General features: G+C 43.8%; 1 protein-coding gene across 1 annotated transcript; it reads left to right on the top strand.

Annotated features, from left to right (window-relative positions):
• Positions 1–1,926: 1,926 nt before the first annotated feature.
• Positions 1,927–11,318, top strand: LOC6499434 (limbic system-associated membrane protein). The gene is made up of 6 exons (XM_032456291.2): positions 1,927–2,952; positions 5,057–5,260; positions 5,465–5,619; positions 8,632–8,842; positions 8,931–9,188; positions 9,963–11,318. The coding sequence occupies exons 2-6, from the start codon at positions 5,188–5,190 to the stop codon at positions 10,283–10,285; spliced, it is 1,020 nt and encodes a 339-aa protein (XP_032312182.1). The 5' UTR covers positions 1,927–2,952; positions 5,057–5,187; the 3' UTR covers positions 10,286–11,318.
• Positions 11,319–20,124: the final 8,806 nt, after the last annotated feature.

The following is a 20,124-nucleotide window of genomic DNA, read 5'->3' as shown; positions in this document are numbered from 1 at the left end:
TACCCAGCATATCTAAAGTATACCTTGGGAATGGCTACTATATATTATATTTAATATTCTAATTAAAAATATGACTATGTCAGATCCTTTATTTATAATTGAACTGCCAAAAATCAATCAGGCCTATTTCCAATCAAATGTAGAACAAAATAGAAATTAGATTTACAAAATCCACCCCCATTGAAAACTAAAAATCTATTTAGTATCGATTTTTACTAATTACAATGGTCAGTCCAAACAATCCGATTTGGAAAAGTTAAATAAAGCATCCCCCCGCATTAATATCAGCCATGTCCGTGTGCTCTCTGCGGACATAATTCGTAAAAATAATCTGTTTGGCCAGAAGTATATAAACTGATAACTTAATTATGAAATTTGTAAACTGCTTAGGTGGGTGGGATGGTGGTCTCTATCCACATTCATATACCAATTTCCATGTATTCCCATTTCAATTGTTCGGTAATGGAATTCTATAATCAAATGTCAACTCACCTGAACACATCCTGCACTTGCAACGAAACGCAAAACAAGTTTAATCATTGGTAATGGTCGCCGGGCGGCGTGCCAATTACAGGGCCATGGTCTGTCAATTCAAAGTAGCAACCGACCGACCGGCTAGGGCCATCTCTTTCGGTCTGGCTGATGCTGTCTCTTTCGTTGCGAGGGCCTCATGCTCATTTGCATTGCGATGAGAAGGTCTACAGGGCATTCTCCAGTCAAGCACACTCGACTTTATCGGCCTCGGACCGGGGGCTGGCATTTTATTTATGAGCTCGTACGGTGTGCGTTGAAAGGGGGGCGTGGCAGAGGGGAGTCCGTTCGTCCAGTGACTAGGGGGTCTGTGTGGGTGGAAGGATACGCTTTCGACAGCCACATTTGCGGGCCATAACACGCAACATTTGACATGGTCGCAACGGCCAGACCACCAACAGTAACAACAAAAAGCAGCGTGGCACAGGTGTGCTGGTTGCAAGTCCCCCTTTCTACTTTTCCCCTCCCCCCCTGTGGCCCTTTGGCAAGCTCACAAATCTCTCTCGAGTGCGACGCATGTACATAAACTGAAATTGGCCTATAACTGTCTGTTCAATTGTTTCGGCAGGGGCAAAGAGTGGGTGGGGGGTGCTGCCCCCAAAGGGGGTAGAGGGTGGGGTGCACAAAAAAAAGGGGATTCCTGTAGTACCTATATATTGCGGTAAAAATCACATTTCCATGGCCCGGTGTAAATCATTCATAGGCGTGAGTCCGGGGCAGAGGAGCAAGAGTGTGCAAGTGCGAGTGTGAATGTGAATGTGAGCCAGCCCCGAAATGTAGACTATATTAATATGCCAAAACGAAGGCGTCTCTACTACGAATATTCATTTGTACGTGACTATGGAGCATATTAGGTTCGTCTCGCCACGATTTCGGTTCGCTTTGGTATTCGGGTTTTGATTCTGATTCAGTTTCAGTTTCGGGTTCGGATTCGGATTCGGTTTCTGATTCCGACTTCGATTCCGTTTCCTCGGCTCCTGTCTCCTCGTTGAGGCAGGTTGTGCTAATAACCCAGATAGTGGAGAGAGAAGGACAGCAAGCCCGTGGGGGAGAGAGAAAGCGTGTATGGGAGAGCGGAAGGCGATCCGACTTGCGGTTAGCTGAGAGACTAAGGCCAAAACCCTTGCTTTCGAAATAAAATTGGTCATTAGGAATGCAAAGCAGGAGGCAACAAATGGAAGCCAAATTAATATTTGATATTCTCTGGCTTTCATGTAAGCCAGACTCTCTCGCAATCCCGCTCTCTCTCTCTCTCTCTCTCTTTGTCACTTGTGCCGCTCTCTGGCGAGAGAGAACTTTCACAGGCCTGCGCCTAAGGACTTTTTCGGAGTCCTCCGATTCGGAGTCGAGGCTGTAGGTCCTTTAGTTTCGGCACGACAGACATGGAATCAGTTCCAGCCAGCGAGTCCTGCCGCAAGGATGCCCGTTAACGCTGCCCCGCCGCCGGATATAACACTAGACACTAGAGCAGGGAAAGTGCCACTACACGTCGTGCCGTCGTACTCGTCTCGCATTGTGCCACATTTAAAAATGAAAACAGACGAACAGTGAAGTGGAAGTGGAGAAGTGGTAGTGGCAGTCCCGAGAAGTGAAGACGCGCCACAAGCCGTTTAATAACTAAATCCCACGGAGCCATCGTTGGTCACGTTCCTCATCCGAGACAGGATACACAAAATGAGACTGACTGCGCGTGTATTTTCTGTGACTGTGTGTGTGCTCCAGTGAACAGTGTGTGTGTGTGTATGTGTGTACCTATAGGGCTGCCTCTGGCTGCCACCTAATGTGGCAACAGCCTGACACACACATCGGCGAATATAATAACACAAAGCCCTCGTCCTCATCGTCTGTGGCCCTGCTGTCATCGTGTGCGTGACGTGTCCGTGTGTCCTCATCCGTCTCTGTGTCCGTGCCCGTGTCCGTGTCCGCATCCGTGTCCGTTAAACGGAAATATTTTCGAAATCCGCGTTATTAACCCGCGTGAACACAGAAGCATACAAAAGCCAGACCGAAACCAAAATAAACCTAGGAACGGCTTGCACAAAGGAAGCCAAGCCCGAGACATTGTCAACTGGATTGATTGGTGGATTGTGGAATTGTGTGTGGCCTTTAGCCATTGTCGAATGTCCTGGCGGACGGACTGCCTGACTGCCTGACTGACTGACTGAAAGGCTGACTGAATTCCATTGAACTGTTGAATGAGCAAGCAATGCGAGCCCAACCGCCTAATTACGGCGCATTGCGCAATCGAATGTCAAAGTCAGGACGTGTAGCCTAAAAAGGCAACCTCAAGGATTTATTCTCGCTAACAAGCATAGGAGCAAGTAAGCGCAGCGGGTGCCGAGAGCAAGGATATCTGTGGGGCGAAGGAGGGAAGGACGATGGCAGGAGGCTTGTGTCATTTGGAAGTCAACGACGAGACCCGTAAGTGAAGGAATTTAATTTAATGCGCCACCAGGGCTAGAGCGTAGAAAAACAAACAATAAATGGGCAAAGGACAGACTGCGGTTCCGACACCATCCCGGCCCACCCACTCCTTACACTGTCCTTTTACCACCTACACCCCCACCCCCCACCCGTTGCCATGGCCTTTGTCCCTCCTTTCCGTTTGACAGGTCTGAAAAGTTAGAAAAAGAACAACAGAATAATGTTGTTCGCTGGCCGGATAAAAAAAAACATTTGTTTGATTTCCATGGAGAGCGAAAAAGGGAACGCGGAAAGGACTCTGACCGGAATAGAGGACATGGCCAGGCGATAATTCCGCAGTAATAGCCGCGAAAAAAATGAAGCCCGCCAACCGACAACCTCCAACCTCCAACCTTGCCTAAGAGCCTGGCAACCAAGAAGCCGACGCGTCGGCTTCGTCCGAAAGGACGAAACGAAAGGCCAAAAATGACCAAAACAAATGGTGGACGGAGGGGTGTTATCGGGCAGTTTTGACCCTTGGAGTCACGCAGCTAATTGGACTGACAACAAATGTATATTTTTGAGTAATGACCGGGATTATGAAAGACCGTTCTAGTCCCTCCAGGACTCTCCTCCTTCTCGCTCCTTGTTTCTAGCTTTCCACGAGCTGACTGATTACTGAGTTGGAGCCATAAATAATGAGAGGGACACCGAAACAGTGGCTCAACTCTGCCAGCAGACTGACAAATTTTCCAAAGGAGTGGCCAAGGACACAGCGGGGGCCAGGGGCCAGAAGCAGAGAATAGGGAACAAGAAATACAGCAATATCGAGTTTATCCAGATAAAACTATATAGTTGACAAGGTCGTTTAGCCAGGAGCACAGTTTTGCGAAACTTTTTAATTTCATCCTTCACGAAGTTTTTCGACTTTTGCCGAGTTTTTCTCATCCCCCCTCTCGGTTCTCAGTTCTTTGTAGTCAACCGTAATTGCCTTGGCCACATTGCTGCGGAATATGCTGGAGAGATCCTGTCAGGGCCTCCCTCCCACCCTTATCCTTTTCCATCTCTCCACTTTTTTTTGCTTTTCCTGCAAATGCACTTTCTGCGGCAATTCCGCAATGGCATTACCGACTCATTCTGTTGCCTGGCAACCCCAAGTCGAAACTGAAAGTTGGGGCCTAATTCGGTATTAACCTCATTAAGTCGTCATTCAGACAATTCCCCGAAAGGTCCTTGTTCAGTTAACTGGAATTGCAGAGCAATGAGAGACTCATAAATATGCCCGCAAAGTCTCAATAAATCAATAAATTATTACGTTTAATGATGAGAATCTGGATGAGTTCCCAAATCGTATTATACATTCCAACATATAATATTATATTATTTATTCTTGGCAACTGGAGAATACACTTGGCTAAAAATCCTCCAACATATGACCGCTGTTGACCTAGTTATAAAGCTAATTAAATTTTATAATATTACCATTACGCTCACACATACAATATTAATTCAATTAGAAAGGCGACAAATTCTCTAATTTTCCCGATAAACAGCCTAATTTGCTGCTCATTTCAATTGGCAGTTTTATTGAATTATCCAAGTGCCTAATTTGGGGAAAACAATTTCTTTGATGCCAGACGTTGAATGCAAATTATCAAAACTAAACCCCATTTCGAAGTGTACCAATTCTCATTCGAAATCTAGACTTAATTTATTGAGGCATTAAATTTATTGCTCTAGAATCTGGGTTCTAGATACTGCACAGAAGTTTAGCATCAGGTCTGGGTAGCTGGAGATCCATAAATATGATTTAATGCGCTTTATTTTCGAGTTTTAAAAGTTTATTGCTATTATTGAATTCTTTTAGCCACCTTAGAGCAATGAAGCGAATAATATTAAACAATTGCTGTGATGGCCAGGCAATTTCCCAGCCTGGGAGTGGCTGGACTTAGCCTCCCTTCATGAATCCTTGAATTATCCTCTTACTCATATCCCGGATCTGTGGCTACCATCATTTCCCGGGCAAATTACTTCCCTTCCATACCCCAAGCTCATTTCCAGGCGCGTCCTTCGCCTCTGGCCCCATAAAAAAGCGCCCGTAATAATATTTCCTCCTTTGCAGATTATTAAACCTTAAACCGTGAACGGAGCAAACACAACGATACGACCCGCAGACGACCCGGAGCGGCGTGGAGCCACAGGATACGAACACATCAGCAGTTGCTCCGAGTCCGAGTTCCGAGACCATAAAACATGTGGACAGCGGCCTGCCCGAGAGCTCTGAAAGCGATTTGCCTGGTGCCGCTTGGGCTGCTCCTGCTCCTTGGTGAGTGTTGCTAGCTCTTCTCCTTGCTACACTGGAAAAAAAAGTATTATATTTTAATTAGAAATAAGTCTATTAATATGTGAGTTTTTTAAGAACTTCTTTTTATAGACTCATATTCATAATAGTAGTATTACAATAACGAACATTTTTTCTCAGTGCTGATTGGCGGGCATTAAAGCAATTGCATTCTCTGTTTGTTCACAGATTGCGGCCTGGTCAGCGGCGAGGTGCCGCCGCATTACTGGGAGACCCCCTACTCGCAGCCGTACTTCGACAACTCCTCCCGCCGCGAGGTCACAGCCACCGTGGGCCAGGCGGCCCTGCTGCACTGCCGGGTCCGGAATCTGGGCGATCGAGCGGTAAGTGGGGTCGTAACCTCAAAGAGCCCCCGAGGCTAGGGAGATCGCCCCGGGGTACAGGGGCAGAGCAATTAATATGCCAGGGGGCAACATTATATTCGCATAAGGCATAAGGCTAAAAAAAAAAACAAACGACCTGCGGCGGTCGTGTGGCAGATTTGTAGATTACTTTTAAAAGATTACGCCATAAAGTTGGTGGTTGGATTGCGTCCTCCCATACTTTCCTCCCCAAAGCTCCCCCGCCGTTGTCCTTTGCGCCTGAGCCTGCTCTGGTTTGCACATTTGTAACACGGCTTCGCTTCCGCTCCGGGCGATTTGTTAGCAATGCAACAACACACACAGGGCACAGGACACGGGCACAGGACCCTCGCCCGGTTTCATTCCCGATCCCCTAGTCCCAGCCCCACTCGCATTCCAACCCGACCCTTTGTCCCGCCGCCAGAAAACGCTCTGTGGCTGTGCAATTATGCGGTGTAATAAATTTTACGTTGTCCGTGTCCTGCCCCTGGCTCCTAGCCCTTCGACCCATCTCCCTTCTTGGCCCGAATATCCGAGAGACCGGGAAGGCTCGTTCGGGCGACAGGACTTTCAGCAAGCCAACTGAATTGAGTAATTAACGCTCGGCGAGAAGGCGAGGAGCTAAGCTGAGCTGAACTGTGGCCCTAATCCACCATTCCAGGCATTGTCTCCCGTTATATGCAGCTAATTGGCGGTGTCTCCCAGCACTTTGCATGCTCGTTGGCCGCAGGACTCTATGTTGCACGCTCATGGATTCCCCAATTCGGGATTCATTTTAGTTTTCCAGTCACTCACTCGCCCACAACCACCCCACACTCCCCCCGTTCGTGTGCTAATTGATTGTCGCAATATATGCACGACATGAAAATTTGCTTCTAAATGGAATTTTTTGCATTTTGTGGCTGCCACAAAGGAGCTGGCGAGGCGGCCAAAAGAAAACTTAATCGCCTTTCATGACGAGAACGAGGACGAGAACGGGTTCAAGTGAAGTGAACTAGTTCAGTGGTGCGGTCGGTGGTGGCTTGTGTGGTTTTGAGTGGTTGGCTTAATGGGAAGCTTGGCTTCCAAAAGGATTTAAGTGCTTCCCACTAAAATTGCAATATTATTCATTTATAAAATGAATGCATAATTCCGCCATTTTCTTCGGGTAACCGAAATTGTTATGCAAAATAAAAATAATAATAGACTTGAATACTTGAAAAAGCTTAATTTATTAGAAATTTTAAGTATCATAAATCGCCACTTAAAGGCCTAATTAAAATTTAATCAGTTGCCCTTTTTTTGTAGTTTCAAGTAATCATTAATAAAATTTTATCCATAAATCAATCAACATGTTTTTCTGTATCCAAATATTTTTCTTTATAATTAATGGCTGCTCTAAATTTTTTTTTTAGATTTACTGCCTAATAGAGCCATACTTATTAAAAACCTCAAACAAAAAACCGTTTTTAGTGAATAAAGATTACGTTTAAAGCTCACTCGTGAATTGATGTAATTATGTATTAATTCGAATGAAAACGAATCTATGGGACTTTATTTGTTTTTGTTTCTGCCAATCATTGAATGCAACTTACTTTATAAGCAGTATATGAAAAAAAGCATTAATACAGATGAAAATGTGCTAATTTGTAGATTGTGTTTTTGTGTTTACACTGGATGGAGCAATCAAATAATGTTTTTCCTTGATCCAATTTGAATTGGAGAAATGCAATAATTTTAATTGAATGCTGAAAATTAGTGAACGGCTGGTTAATGAATGAATATTAATTTAAATATAAATCAATGGGTTTCTTTGCGAGTGCCCGACTGGTCGGCACTAATCCATAATTAATTGAACCCAAACAAACGACCAAATTAAGCCCGTCGAGCACAAAGCGAGTGTTTCATTTTACCCCGACAGGGGACGCCTCCTGTGGCAACTATTTTTCCTGCCATCCTGTCGAACGAGTAGAACTACTCTGTGTAGAGCCGCACTAAGTAACCCAATTGCAGCCATAAATTAGAGTCCAGACAAAGCCGAAACAGGCAATTAATGAATTTCTACATAGTTTCCCCACTGCCCCGCGAATGAGAAATGAGAAAACTTTGGCCAAAAACCATTTAAAGTTGCTCAATTTGCTGGAAACGGCAACGGCAACGGCAATGAAAGCATCCTTCAGGTGGTAGCACAAAAAGGCTGGAGGAGCACGGAGCAAAAATCCTTTTAAGCCCGGCCAAGAACACGCCTTTGTTTCTCGACAAAAATCCGGCTAATTATGAGAACATATAACGAAGAATTTTTGTTATTATTTTGGGGATTAGCAATAGAGTTTGTTCCACTGAATACTGAATGCGGAATACAGAATACAAAGTAAAAAGATTTTATTTGCTCACTTAGACTTAAACTTTTGGGTAAATACGTAATGCGTATATCCTTGGAGAGATTTAAAAAATCTATAAAATGGAAGAAATAAAATTGCAAACATGACACGTGCCAAAAGTTTCCCACATTTCCTGACGGAATATGGGAAACTATTGTTTTTTGTGAAATGCACAATTCCCCTAAGGCTCTTTACGGAATTAAACTTTGTTTCTTTATTGTCAGCAAAGGGCCTGGGGGTTGGGGCAGATGTGCGGAATTTATTTTTAGTTCTTAAGTGAAATCCACTCAATTATAGCCTGTGTGTCGTGCCACATCAGGTTTGACCTGCATCATATGCAAATTAATGTTTGCATATAACATATTTCCCAGAAGCTGTTTGAGTGAATGGCACGAACACGAAAATGCACAAAGTTCAACTGCTTCGAAACTCCCCTTTAAAGCACGGAATAATCTTTCATTTTGACAGCTGCATGCCAAAATAGAAGGACCCTAATATAATTACAAGGGTGCAAACTGAAATACTTTTAAACAATTTCCAGGGAAGGTCCTTTCATGTTGAATTCAACAGAAAACGAATTGAAAGCTTTTAGCTCCGAAATCATTTAATGCCTTTAAACCCACTTCTCCTGCAGGTGTCCTGGATCCGGAAGAGGGACCTGCACATCCTTACAGTGGGCATACTCACCTACACGAACGACCAGCGCTTCCAGTCCCTGCACTCCGAGGGATCCGACGAGTGGACCCTCCGCATCTCGTCCCCCCAGCCGAGGGACTCGGGCACCTACGAGTGTCAGGTGTCCACCGAGCCAAAGATCAGCCAGGGCTTTCGCCTCAACGTCGTGGGTGAGTATCCTGGTCCTAAGCTTAAGCATTAAGGCGGAGTGCTAATTAATTGCCCGTCCTTGTGGCTTCCTAATCCTTTCGACGGCAGTGTCCCGGGCCAAGATCCTGGGCAACGCGGAGCTCTTCATCAAGAGCGGCAGCGACATCAATCTCACCTGCCTGGCGGTGCAGTCGCCGGTGCCCCCGTCGTTCATCTACTGGTACAAGGGCAAGCGGGTAATGAATTACTCGCAGCGCGGTGGCATCAACGTCATCACGGAGCGCTCCACTCGCACCAGCAAGCTGCTCATCGCCAAGGCGACGCCGTCGGACTCAGGCAACTACACCTGTTCCCCCAGCAGCTCAGGTAAGCTACGCCCACAATCGACCATTAATTCGAAAACTCCCGTAATTCTACGGCTCACCGGATACGAAGTAAAAAGTTTTATTGGATCCGATGCCAAAAATAGATAGACATATCAAAGTCTAAGATACTTTTCAAACAATCTCCAGGAGGAGAAAATTGACAACATGTGTAATTATTCATAAGACAAAGTTTTCATTCGAGACACAACAGTATATTGATACTTTCTATAAATAACTGGGTGAACCGGAAATTATGTTGTCACAACGAAAAGGATTCTGCTTGCTTAATGAGTCCTGAGGACTCAAGAGCTCATTAAAGCTTATTGATTTTCATTGCTTTTAGGGTGTTATGAAATTTATTATTTTAATAAATGGTTGATTTTGTGATTTTTTGTAATAAACACTATGGATACTCATCCTTGCTTACCTTAATTTTCAATGAAAAGGATTTTCACAGACGCCCTTTTGTTAATTAATTATAATTTCATTAAAAAAGTTCTTTCAGCAAAAATAACGTTATTATTTAATTATAATTTAATTTGAAACTTTGTTAGAATTTATTTATTTTTTCAAACTAAAGTTTTAGTTAAAGTTTGTATTGAAGTTTAAAGTTCAAACTTTAGTTTTCTTTGACCTCTTGTGAACAATTTTTTAGTTTTCTCAATTTTTCTCAGTGCGCCCTGAGGCAATTAATGTGCTTTTGCTTTTTGCGACCTGCGGCACTTGCAGCGCCATACTCATTTCCCTTCTGCCACCTTCCTCTCCCTCGTTGCAGACTCCGCCTCGGTGGTGGTGCACGTCATCAACGGTGAGCATCCGGCCGCCATGCAGCACGGCAACAGCAGCGCCAGCTGCCCCCGATGCCTCCTGCCTGCCACGTCCGTGCCTTTCGCCAGTGCCACCGCGTTGCAGATTGCCCTGACGGTGGCGGCTGTTGCCTGGAATTTTAATTGGAACGGGGACCGCTTGGACTGGAGCTGCGGCTGGAACTGCGACTGGAACTGGAGCTGGAGTCGGAGATGGAGCTCTGTGCGGCGCTGCCTGGACCGAAACTGGAACACGGCCGGGGGCCTGCTGCACGTCTGGGGCTGGAGCTGATGCAACAGTGGGTGCCACCAACGCTGAACGCTGAAGATAAACGCCGAGCGACAGTTCCGGCCTAGTTGGGGCTGTTCCGCTCCACCCCCGCCTCCAGGATGCATTTAATGCCAAAAGGGAGTCGCGTGGGCAGGCGAGAAGAGAAGCGGCCACTGAAACGGAGAGCGTCTTACGAACTAGTGTACATATACGGTGTGTCCTTTAAAGAGTATTATATAAGAGGCAGTATTAAAAGCAAACTTTTAGTCACGATCCGCAAAACGAAAACAGCAAAAATGAAAAATGAAAAAAAAATGAAAATCAGTCAACAGAAAGAGTCCAGGCCAGCACTATTCATCCGCAGGAGTTGCAGGGATCGTCCTGACCCTGTCAGCAGCTGCCTTCCCCACTTAGTTTTGTTGTCATTGTATTCGAATTGATTCGGTATGGAATTCATTTCATTTTCCACGGGGATATAATCACCATTTTCAGGCCAAAAGCCACAATGTATGGTTTACTGACTCATTTCGGGTTAACAGAAGCAGAAATGTCCGATTGTATATAAATCTAAACACATATATTAGGCCTTCAACTGTTTATTTATTTAGTTTGTATCGAAGTGGACATCGTCATCATCCCATAGACCCCAGCACGACAGGATGGGACGGCGGGAGCTACATAATTATATTTATAGATATATATGGATGGTTATTCAGTGTATAGGGGTAAGTTTTTATCTGGTTGTCAGCCGCAAAATTGTTCTACGTAGTCCATCATCTAGTTACTGTGTAAAATATTCATACTTGATAATTGTACATTTAGAGCTCGGTTTTAAGCGGTCTTGATAAGACTTTTAAGCAGTAAGAGCTCGACAGGGTTCTGAACTGAAGAATAACGAGAAGAAAATAGTAAATGAAATTACAGAAATTATTAAACTAAAACCAAAAAGATACAGCTAACCTAAGCAGAGTCAAAATATGTTTTTCTGTTTAAGCAAAACTAAACGAACAATGTTTCTCCATAATAAATGAAAATATGGTTATGGTTAAAAAATAAAGCAATGCCTTTAAATGTCTCTATTATATTCACGGTTGGGTGGTATCTGCCTCTGGACTCAGTCTGGGGGTGGACTGTGGCAGCTTAACGACCCACAAAAAAGGCGGGCAGTGGGTGGCAGTGGGGCGAAAGTTTTTATCCTATTATGGCAACATTTAATTAACGTCCGATTTGGGTTCTCGTTCGCGTTGTAGATTCGATTCGATCATCTTCATTATGCATACGCCATGTTGGCCCGCAAATCCGACAGCTTCTGGCCACATTCGGTGGCAGGCACCACACATACACGCACACAGATGAACGTTCACCCATGACCCATACCCAGTGGCAATACCAAAGTGCCCCCGAAAATGAAAGACTAATTAAGCGGCTTATTTGCGCGTATTAATAGACCGACTTGTGGTTGGCTCAGCACGAGTCCTGTGCGTCCTGGGTGTCCTGGCTGTCCCATGTTCGTTTTTATGCCACTGATATGTGTGTGGTGTGTGTCTGGGGTCAACAAAAACTAGAGCGTCCAGGGCCGCAGACCATCAACTGGCAACTACCAGAGTGGCTAAACCAACACGTATTTATATTTCGATTTAAAAATAGCAAAAAAAATAGCAAAAACGTAAAAATATAGAGCCACCAACCCACGCAAATAAAGAAGCAGCTATACATACATCCGGATACGCATGGTGAGCTGCAGATATAGATACAAGCTGAATGGACTTATAAATATGTACGACAGCTTACGTGCCGGGGCCAGGGGGATCCAGAACGGTGAACGTTGAACGCTGGAAAAAGGGTGAAAAAGTCAAAGAAAATAAATGGGTTTTTCAGCTTTTATTTACTTGAGAGACTATTCGGACCGAGAAGGTCAGCAGGGGAATGCAGCCAAGGATGATGCGGCACTGGAATCAATGTAAAGGTCACAATTTATTCAATTGCCTTTTGCTAAGATATTTTTATGGCGTGTTCATGTGCTTGCTCCACTGGTCCAGTCCAATCCGGCGTCTTGCGTCCTGCTCCCTGCTTTCTGGCCAAGGACCTAATCCCAAATCACAACGGAATTACAAACTGGTAATGGTTATGTAGCGGAAGAAGGACCAGCATCAGAAGACAGGCCAGGACAGGAGCCGGAGCAGGAGCGTAGACCTTCTGCCCCCAGACCCCCAGACCCCCGGCACATAATGGCCAATTGATAGCCAAAAGGCATTAACACGCCAAAGAAATTCCCCAGGCTAAAACAGAGATGTTGCCAAAAAAGCGAGCAAATTTCCAGCTAACACACACACACACACACTTATGGTGTCCTGCCCTAAAGAGCGAGAGGAAAAATATTAAGTTCAAATGTAGCAGAAATCCAAAATACGTGCCATGACATAGAAAACAGCACGGCCAGAAACTGGATGGCTGGAGGAGGAGGAGGAGGAGGTGTCAGGACGTGCGGGGGCCAGGGGACGACCGAAACCAATCCTCCAACCCGACACGCCCTCCGGCCCGAAACGCCTCCTTTTTTGAGCCATCCCCCTCGGAATGAAACTAACTCCCCTGTTTAGGTGCGGCATGCGTGCGTGAAACGAAAATCACGTCCAATTTCGATGCGTTGCCACGAGAATTTATTGGGGAAAGGTCACAATATTCATACATCGATATATTTTTAGATCCCACCTGCAACGGCATGCCTCCAAGCTGCACCTGAAACAACTGTTTGTAGCTAGAAGATTTTAAAAAATATATGATGGCAGGGCATAATTACACAAAAGTGTAGGTTTAAAAAGGAGGGTTGGGGGTTAAAAAATACATATATTTTGTATAAGTTATGTTAGGGACTAGTTTTTTAATTAACGTCTTCTGCAACTGAATAATATAATTATATAATCAACACAACATAGTGATTGCCTATGGGGTTATAAGGAGGGTAATCATAATGAGGGTCTGAAGCATTATTTATTAAACTCGTTTAATATTTTATAATATTTTTTATTAAAATTTTCTTGCTGTGTAGATGAGTGAAAAATTCAATATGAAATACTGGCAGCCCGATGGGAAGACTTAGACAAATGGTTGCCCAGCTGTTAAGCGGATGAAAATGACTTACGCACAAAGGGAACCTGCGGAACGTATATAGGTAGATGGTAGATGGTAGAAGGTACTAGGTAAGTGGGTAGTTATGTAGTATATAGTAAATCGTACAATTCATCCTTCAGTGCAGGACTTTTAGAAGCGTTAAATATTTTACGATATGTGCAAGTTGACTGGCTGCCTGGGTTTTCCTTGCCAGTGCCGAAGTTAATGGCTTAGAAACGTACAAACGAATGAAGTGCAACAACAAGAGAAAGAGGAACAGAAACATAAACAGGAAACTGGCAGAAAATGGGAAAATAAATTTATAAAATTTTCATCAACATTTTTGACAGCGGCAATAGCAACAACAAAGAATAACATTTGTAAAATGGAAGAAAACCAAGGAGGGAAATTGTTTAAGTGCATGGAAAGTGCTCAAGTGCGATAGGAAGCTGGGGCATAGCAGAAGAAAGAAATGCTGAGAAAATTTCATAGTCTCATAGTGGGGGGAGCGTGGGGGAAATGGGAAAAATCAAAGGGAGAAAAGTGCCAGCAACAACAATAAAAACACGAACAAGGAAAGCGGCTAATGAAATCTCTCAAGTGCATGGAAATTGCTAATCGGATGCGTGTGTGTTATTGTGTAAGTGTATGTGTTTTTCCTAGTAGTTCGAGAGAGAGACAAGAGTGTCGGAAATGGTGTTGAGGATAAGAAGGACTTGGGAATGAGAAGGGAAAGTATGCGAAAAGCCAGGCAAGTGAAATTACTCCGGCCAATTGCATGGAAACTACGCACCGGATGCACCCGAAAGTTGCAAGAGTAGTTAGCAAGGGATTAAGCGAATCAGGCGCAATCAGATAATCCCATTCCAATCCTTCGCCCAACCAACCAACCATCCAACCGACCGACCAAACCACAACACAGAAATTACAAATGAATTAAGCCAAACTTTTGGCAGGATTATTACTCACTAACCCCAGCTACAAGGACACCCATTCTGCCTTCTGCCTTGAGCCATTTTCATGATTTATGATTCACTTCCGCATTTGCATAAATACACATACACATATACGTATATACCTTTCCGATACCGATACCTTTATCTACTACTCGTATTTATCGAGATATTCCCAAAAAGTAAACAAAGCAGATGGCGTATGCTTCAAGGATATGCGAGTGTTTGCTTAACTTTTTGGGGGAAAAAATTGAGAACAATAGGGGGACAAAGGTGTAACGGCATGGCTAATGGTATCGGAGTAATCCCGCTCAATCTCCATATTGTTTTTGACAGCCCACCAATCGAGTGGAAAATGTCTTGAGCTGGCTGGCGCCCGAGCTGCGGGGCAATGGAAATTGGTTTATCGGATATCTCGATTAAATTTAGCCGATAATTGGCCCACAAAACAGACATAGCCCCCGTCACCCGTCACCCGTCGCCCCCACTACCCCTGCGTGGATAACTTTGTAATGTGCTTAAGCGCACAAGGTGAGATTGCATTAGGAGCTGTCAATGAATTGGCCAACTTGCCTCGCAAGACAAAGGCAACCACAAAATTGCTGAGAGTTTTCAAAGCAAAACAAAGGCCCCAAAGCAGGAGCATCTCTTTTGGGACGGCATAAGCGGGCTGTAGGGGGCAAGCTTAACCAGCATGGCAGTCGCACGAGCAGGCAAGAGTTAGTGGAAGGGGGCTACATGGGCGGCTCCTTTGAGGGGGCAATGCAGGTGGAATGGCAAGCATTGTCAGTTTGCCCCAACAATTGGCCCAAAGCGTTGCTATTGTGTAGCTGCTACCCCACTTTGCTTCTTTTGCACTGCTGATCCTTTATGCGCTCTGCTCTAGTCCTGCCATTTTCCTGCATCGTTCCTTGTTTTCTACACAGAGAAAAATTCGGTCTTGTAGGCCTCTTTTGCAAATAATTTTTTTTTATTTTTTGTGGACTATTTGGCCCACAGCGAAGGGTATATCTTCGGAAATAGATTCTCCATAAATCTGCATCAAAATCTAAGAACAACATTTTGTTGAGGTATTTTATGAAATTTTGTGTAGGACCCCCTTTACAATCAAAAATGCATTGGAGCACAGATTGGTTCACATCGAAGGCTATATCTTCGGTACTAAATCGGTACGGAGTACCTTAAACGATTTTTAGATAGATTCTCCATAAATCTGCAACAAAATCTAAGAACGAAATTTTTTTGAGCAATTTCATAAAATTTTCTGGAGGACCCTCTTCAAAAACCAGCAAAAATGGATTGGGGCACTATTTGGCCCACAGCGAAGGCTATATCTTCGCCACTACTCATCCGATTCGTGAACGGAGTACCTCAAACGATTTGTAGATAGATTTTCCATAAATCTGCATCAAAATCTAAGAACGAAATTTTTTTGAGCAATTTCATAACATTTTCTGGAGGACCCCCTTCAGAAACCTATAAAAATGCAGGTGGCCACTATTTGGCCCCTAGCGAAGGCAATATCTTCGGCAATACTCGTCCGATTAATGAGCGGAATACCTTAAACGATTTGTAGATAGATTCTCTATAAATTTGCAACAAAATCTAAGAACGAAATTTTTTTGAGCAATTTCATTAAATTTCATTAACCCTCTTCAAAAACCAGCAACAATGGATTGGGGCACTATTTGGCCTCCAGCCAAGGCAATATCTTCGGCAATACTCATCCGATCCATGAGCGGAGTACCTTAAACGATTTGTGGATAGATTCTCCATAAATCTGCATCAAAATCTAAGAATAAAATTTTTTGGGGCTATTTAATGAAATTTTCTGGAGGATCCTCTTTAAAAACCTCCAAAAATGCATGGGGGCACAATTTGCCGCAGCGAAGGCTATATCTTCGGCGATACACATCGGATTCATGAGGGGAACACATTAAACGATTTGTAGATAGATTCTCCATAAATTTACATCAAAATTGAATAACATTTTTTTTTTTAATTTTCTGCATATTTTTTCTTGCAAAATTCATTTTTTTTCCCCAGTGGATGACCATGGAATGCTGGAGACTTTTCAACTCGAAACGATAAACAGGCTGACAATACCAGCTAGAGAAGCTCCTTCTGCTTACGACTGCCACTGTGGAATCCCATGGAAGATACTCGACTCTGTGCACTGGAAAATCGTTTTCGCCGTTAATGCCCAGGCAGCCCACTCCACCCAGAGGACTCCCTTTAGCCCAGTGAACCCCTTTTTGGCCACAGGATTTATCTCTGCTCCGGTCTCACTCTCGCCTCGGAAGGTGGCACGTTTTTATGACTTAATGCTAACAAACGCATCCACGTGCCAAAATAATCGTCCGACTCTTTCTGTTGACTCGGCTCATTGTGCTTCGGCTCTTGCCCAATTTTGTTGCCAATACGTTTTAGCCATGTTTGTACAAAACGCAAACGGATTTGCCAATGTTTATGCCATGGATTATTGCGGCATGCGTAAGCCCGTCTATGTGTATTGGCCAACCTGCTGGCCCAAAACCGCCTCCTTCCGTCCTCCCTATTTTCCGGTGTGTGTATGTGTGTGCGGGAAATCCGTGTGGCCAGAAAAGTGGCCAAGAACATAAAGCCACAGCTATGACTATGGCCAGGTGGCTGGGCCGATAATAATAATAATAATAGGCCAGCCAGCGGCAATGGCAACGGCAACGGCAAATGGCTAAAAAGCCATCAAGAAATTTATGGTCCAAAACTGTGCTGCGTCAAAGGGGTCTTTAAACTTAACCCCATTTCGTCAGATACCAGATTTAATGCTTATTTGAAGGGTTTCTTTGCCAGCTTCCTGGAGCTGCCAATTAGCGAGCTGTGCTAGCTGAAGAACTGGGGCATCGTGGTAGTAATAATACGGCATTACAATAAAAAGTGCGCTTGTAAGCTGACATGCAACATTGCAGCAATTTTTAGCAATCAGGGAACTGCTGCAACTGCGACAGCGACAGCGAAAGACGATGACGATTGCGATGACGAATGGAGGAAAGGACGAAAAAAAAATATGTATTTCTGAGACCTAAGCAGTGGCAGCTGGAGAAGAATTGGAAGTGGAAGTGGGAGTCAAAGGGGCAGTGGCAATAGCTGGGAGAAAAGAGGGTTAAGAGCTGCGTGGAGAACTCAACAAGAGATTGAGTGGAATGCTGAAAATAACGAAGGTTGCCGCTTAAAGCTTTGACAGCTGCTGCTCCGGCAATTGAATTTTTCGCTACTGAGATTCCAGTGGTCTTAGCCCCCGTAATGCTGACACCAATAGGATTAGATGCCATCCATGCTAGTTGATTGCCCATTCGAAAACAATCAGAAATCGGTTAATTATTCAATAGATGCAGTCTGCAAACGAGGGACACGCATTCCGATTTGAGGATTCTAGCATCCTGAAATACAAAAATTTTCCGTTGAATATGCAAGTGCACGAGACGCAATCAAGGCAAGACAGTTCCAGCAGCCCCCCAGCATCCCAGCTTCTCTTTCTCCATTTCTCTTAGCCAGGTTTCGATTAATTCAGGTAGTTTTCCGACACACACACACACACAGGTTGGCATGCCTTCGGGCAAAAGCTTTATTTGCCCATTTTCCATTCTTTTCAGCTCCATCTCCTCTGGAAATCATAACCCACTTTATAAAGAATTCTGGCACGTGCACATCGTTGTAAATGAGTTGAAACGGCAAAGCATTGAAAAATAAAAGGGGTTCTGCCCCGGGGCTGGAAAAATGTGAAACCATTTAATTAACCCAAAGCCCTCAGCCACTATCTGGTTGCTAAAAGCATAAGCTGAAAATGGAATTGGAATTGGAGCGCCCCGAATCAACATACATACCATAATGAAGCTGAAATTCATATGGATATAAATTGAATAGTTTCGCGAATAATTGCATTGTCTTTTTAAGCAGATCACATTTTTTATTAAATGCCAGTTTGCGGTCATTGAATCATAAAAGGTCAAATTAAAGCATTTTTCATCATTTATTCAGGTCAACGGGAGACCAAATTTTTTGGATTATAAATTAAAAATAAGACCTGTTTTTTACGATATATACGTATTTCGTATGTGCCTTCGTACATATTTGTTGACCAAGCAGAAAATGTTGTCATCTCGGGCCATCATCTCGGATTTGATGGTGTTTTAACGACGTCATCCGACAGTTACCAGAGTCTCTATGGACCACCATTTCGTGGTTCCGTTTCAATAAACGTTGAAATCAAAAAGCACTATATCCGAGCCAAATTTCGAGCCGGCCGAGCAGAGTCAGTAGTTGCCGACTTTACTGACTTCAGTTCAGCTTCAGTTCATTTTGCGCCTCATAGTTCATTTCCTGATGAGTGTGTAAAAAGCCAAATATTACCTGCGGGCATTTCTGTGTGTGCGTGTTCTGGGTGGCAGTTGCGTGGGTGTTGGGGCGGTGTGTGTGCGTAACAGGAGCATTATCACAGTTATTCCATTAGAGAGGGCATTTATGGGGGGGATGGGCCCCTCAAAGGGGCGTCTAGCTAAGTCTAACTAAGCCGAAAAGGTGGAGAGCGGGTGTCGACGTTAATGGGTTAACTGGCGCCCGAATCGCTTCATTTCATTCAACACATAAGGCAGGAGCTTTCCCCCAGTGCATCACATGAATTTTTATACGAGTATGTGTGTGTAGGAACATACCAAGGATAATGGGTGTGGGTGTGGAAGGGAGTGGCTGTCTTTTGGTAAATGCCTGCCGTATGCTCATTTGTATTGGCTACAAATACAATTTGATAGTCCTGCTCCGGCTCCTGCTGCTGCTGCTGATGTTTCAGTTCCTGCTGCTGCTGCTGCTCCTGTTCCCTGTCTGCCTTCAGGCCACTGGGCGAAGGATATTCAAGCACACAGAAAAAATTCCAAGCATTTTCCATCCGCACTTCGGGTCCTTAAAGTCAAAAAGCATTGAAATCATTTTGGGTCAAGTAGGTCAACGCAAATTCCGAGTATATCCAAGTGTCTCTTAACAGAAATAATCTTTTCATAAATTTCCGCTTGACGCCTTGCTTGCAAATTAAAATATTGATACTGGATTAAGAGGTTTACTATTGCCACTATTTTGTGTGATAATAAAATGCAACAGGCAATAAATATATGAATTTAGTTTTTCCCAAAACCAACTTGGTGTCGGATTTATATGAATTTAAATGCACAATTCCGATTTAAGGCTAGGTGATTTAAATACTTCACCGAGTTTGCATACAATTTCAATCGCAAAAATAAACAAAATGCAAAATTAGCCTAATTTATTTTAAAATAATGGGGTACAGAGTCTTGAAATAGACAATAAAGTAGTCTTAAAGTTTGCAAGTTAATTGAGCGGTCAACCACTATGAAATAACATTTTATTCGCACTTTGTTGGTTTATTGGAGACAACTCTGTTTTGTATTTGAGTATTTTCTTAGCCCCCAAGTCTATAAATCACTCTGAATAGATTCCAAAGCCATATTTTATTTTTATTTTGTCATTTTGCAATATATTCTTCTTTACTATACTATAGTGTACTATTTTTTTTTAGATGCTACTTCTTAACGTGGATGTGTAATGCGTTCAGAAGAGAGATCCTTAACATTGTTGCTTGTTTACAGTAAGCTCTGTTTTTATATCCTTGACAAATAGGCAACAATAAAAACTTGCCGTTTTACAGTGCGATTTCTTTCGAATTCAATTTGATACCCCTATATATTTTTTCGCTGTGCCCCGGTACAAACACACCCAGGATCTTGTACGTGTTCATATGCTCGCAGGCTG

This window comes from Drosophila ananassae, chromosome 2L (assembly GCF_017639315.1).
Source record: "Drosophila ananassae strain 14024-0371.13 chromosome 2L, ASM1763931v2, whole genome shotgun sequence".
NCBI classification, from domain to species: Eukaryota; Metazoa; Arthropoda; class Insecta; order Diptera; family Drosophilidae; genus Drosophila; species Drosophila ananassae.
This window is presented reverse-complemented; position numbering and strand designations above follow the sequence as displayed.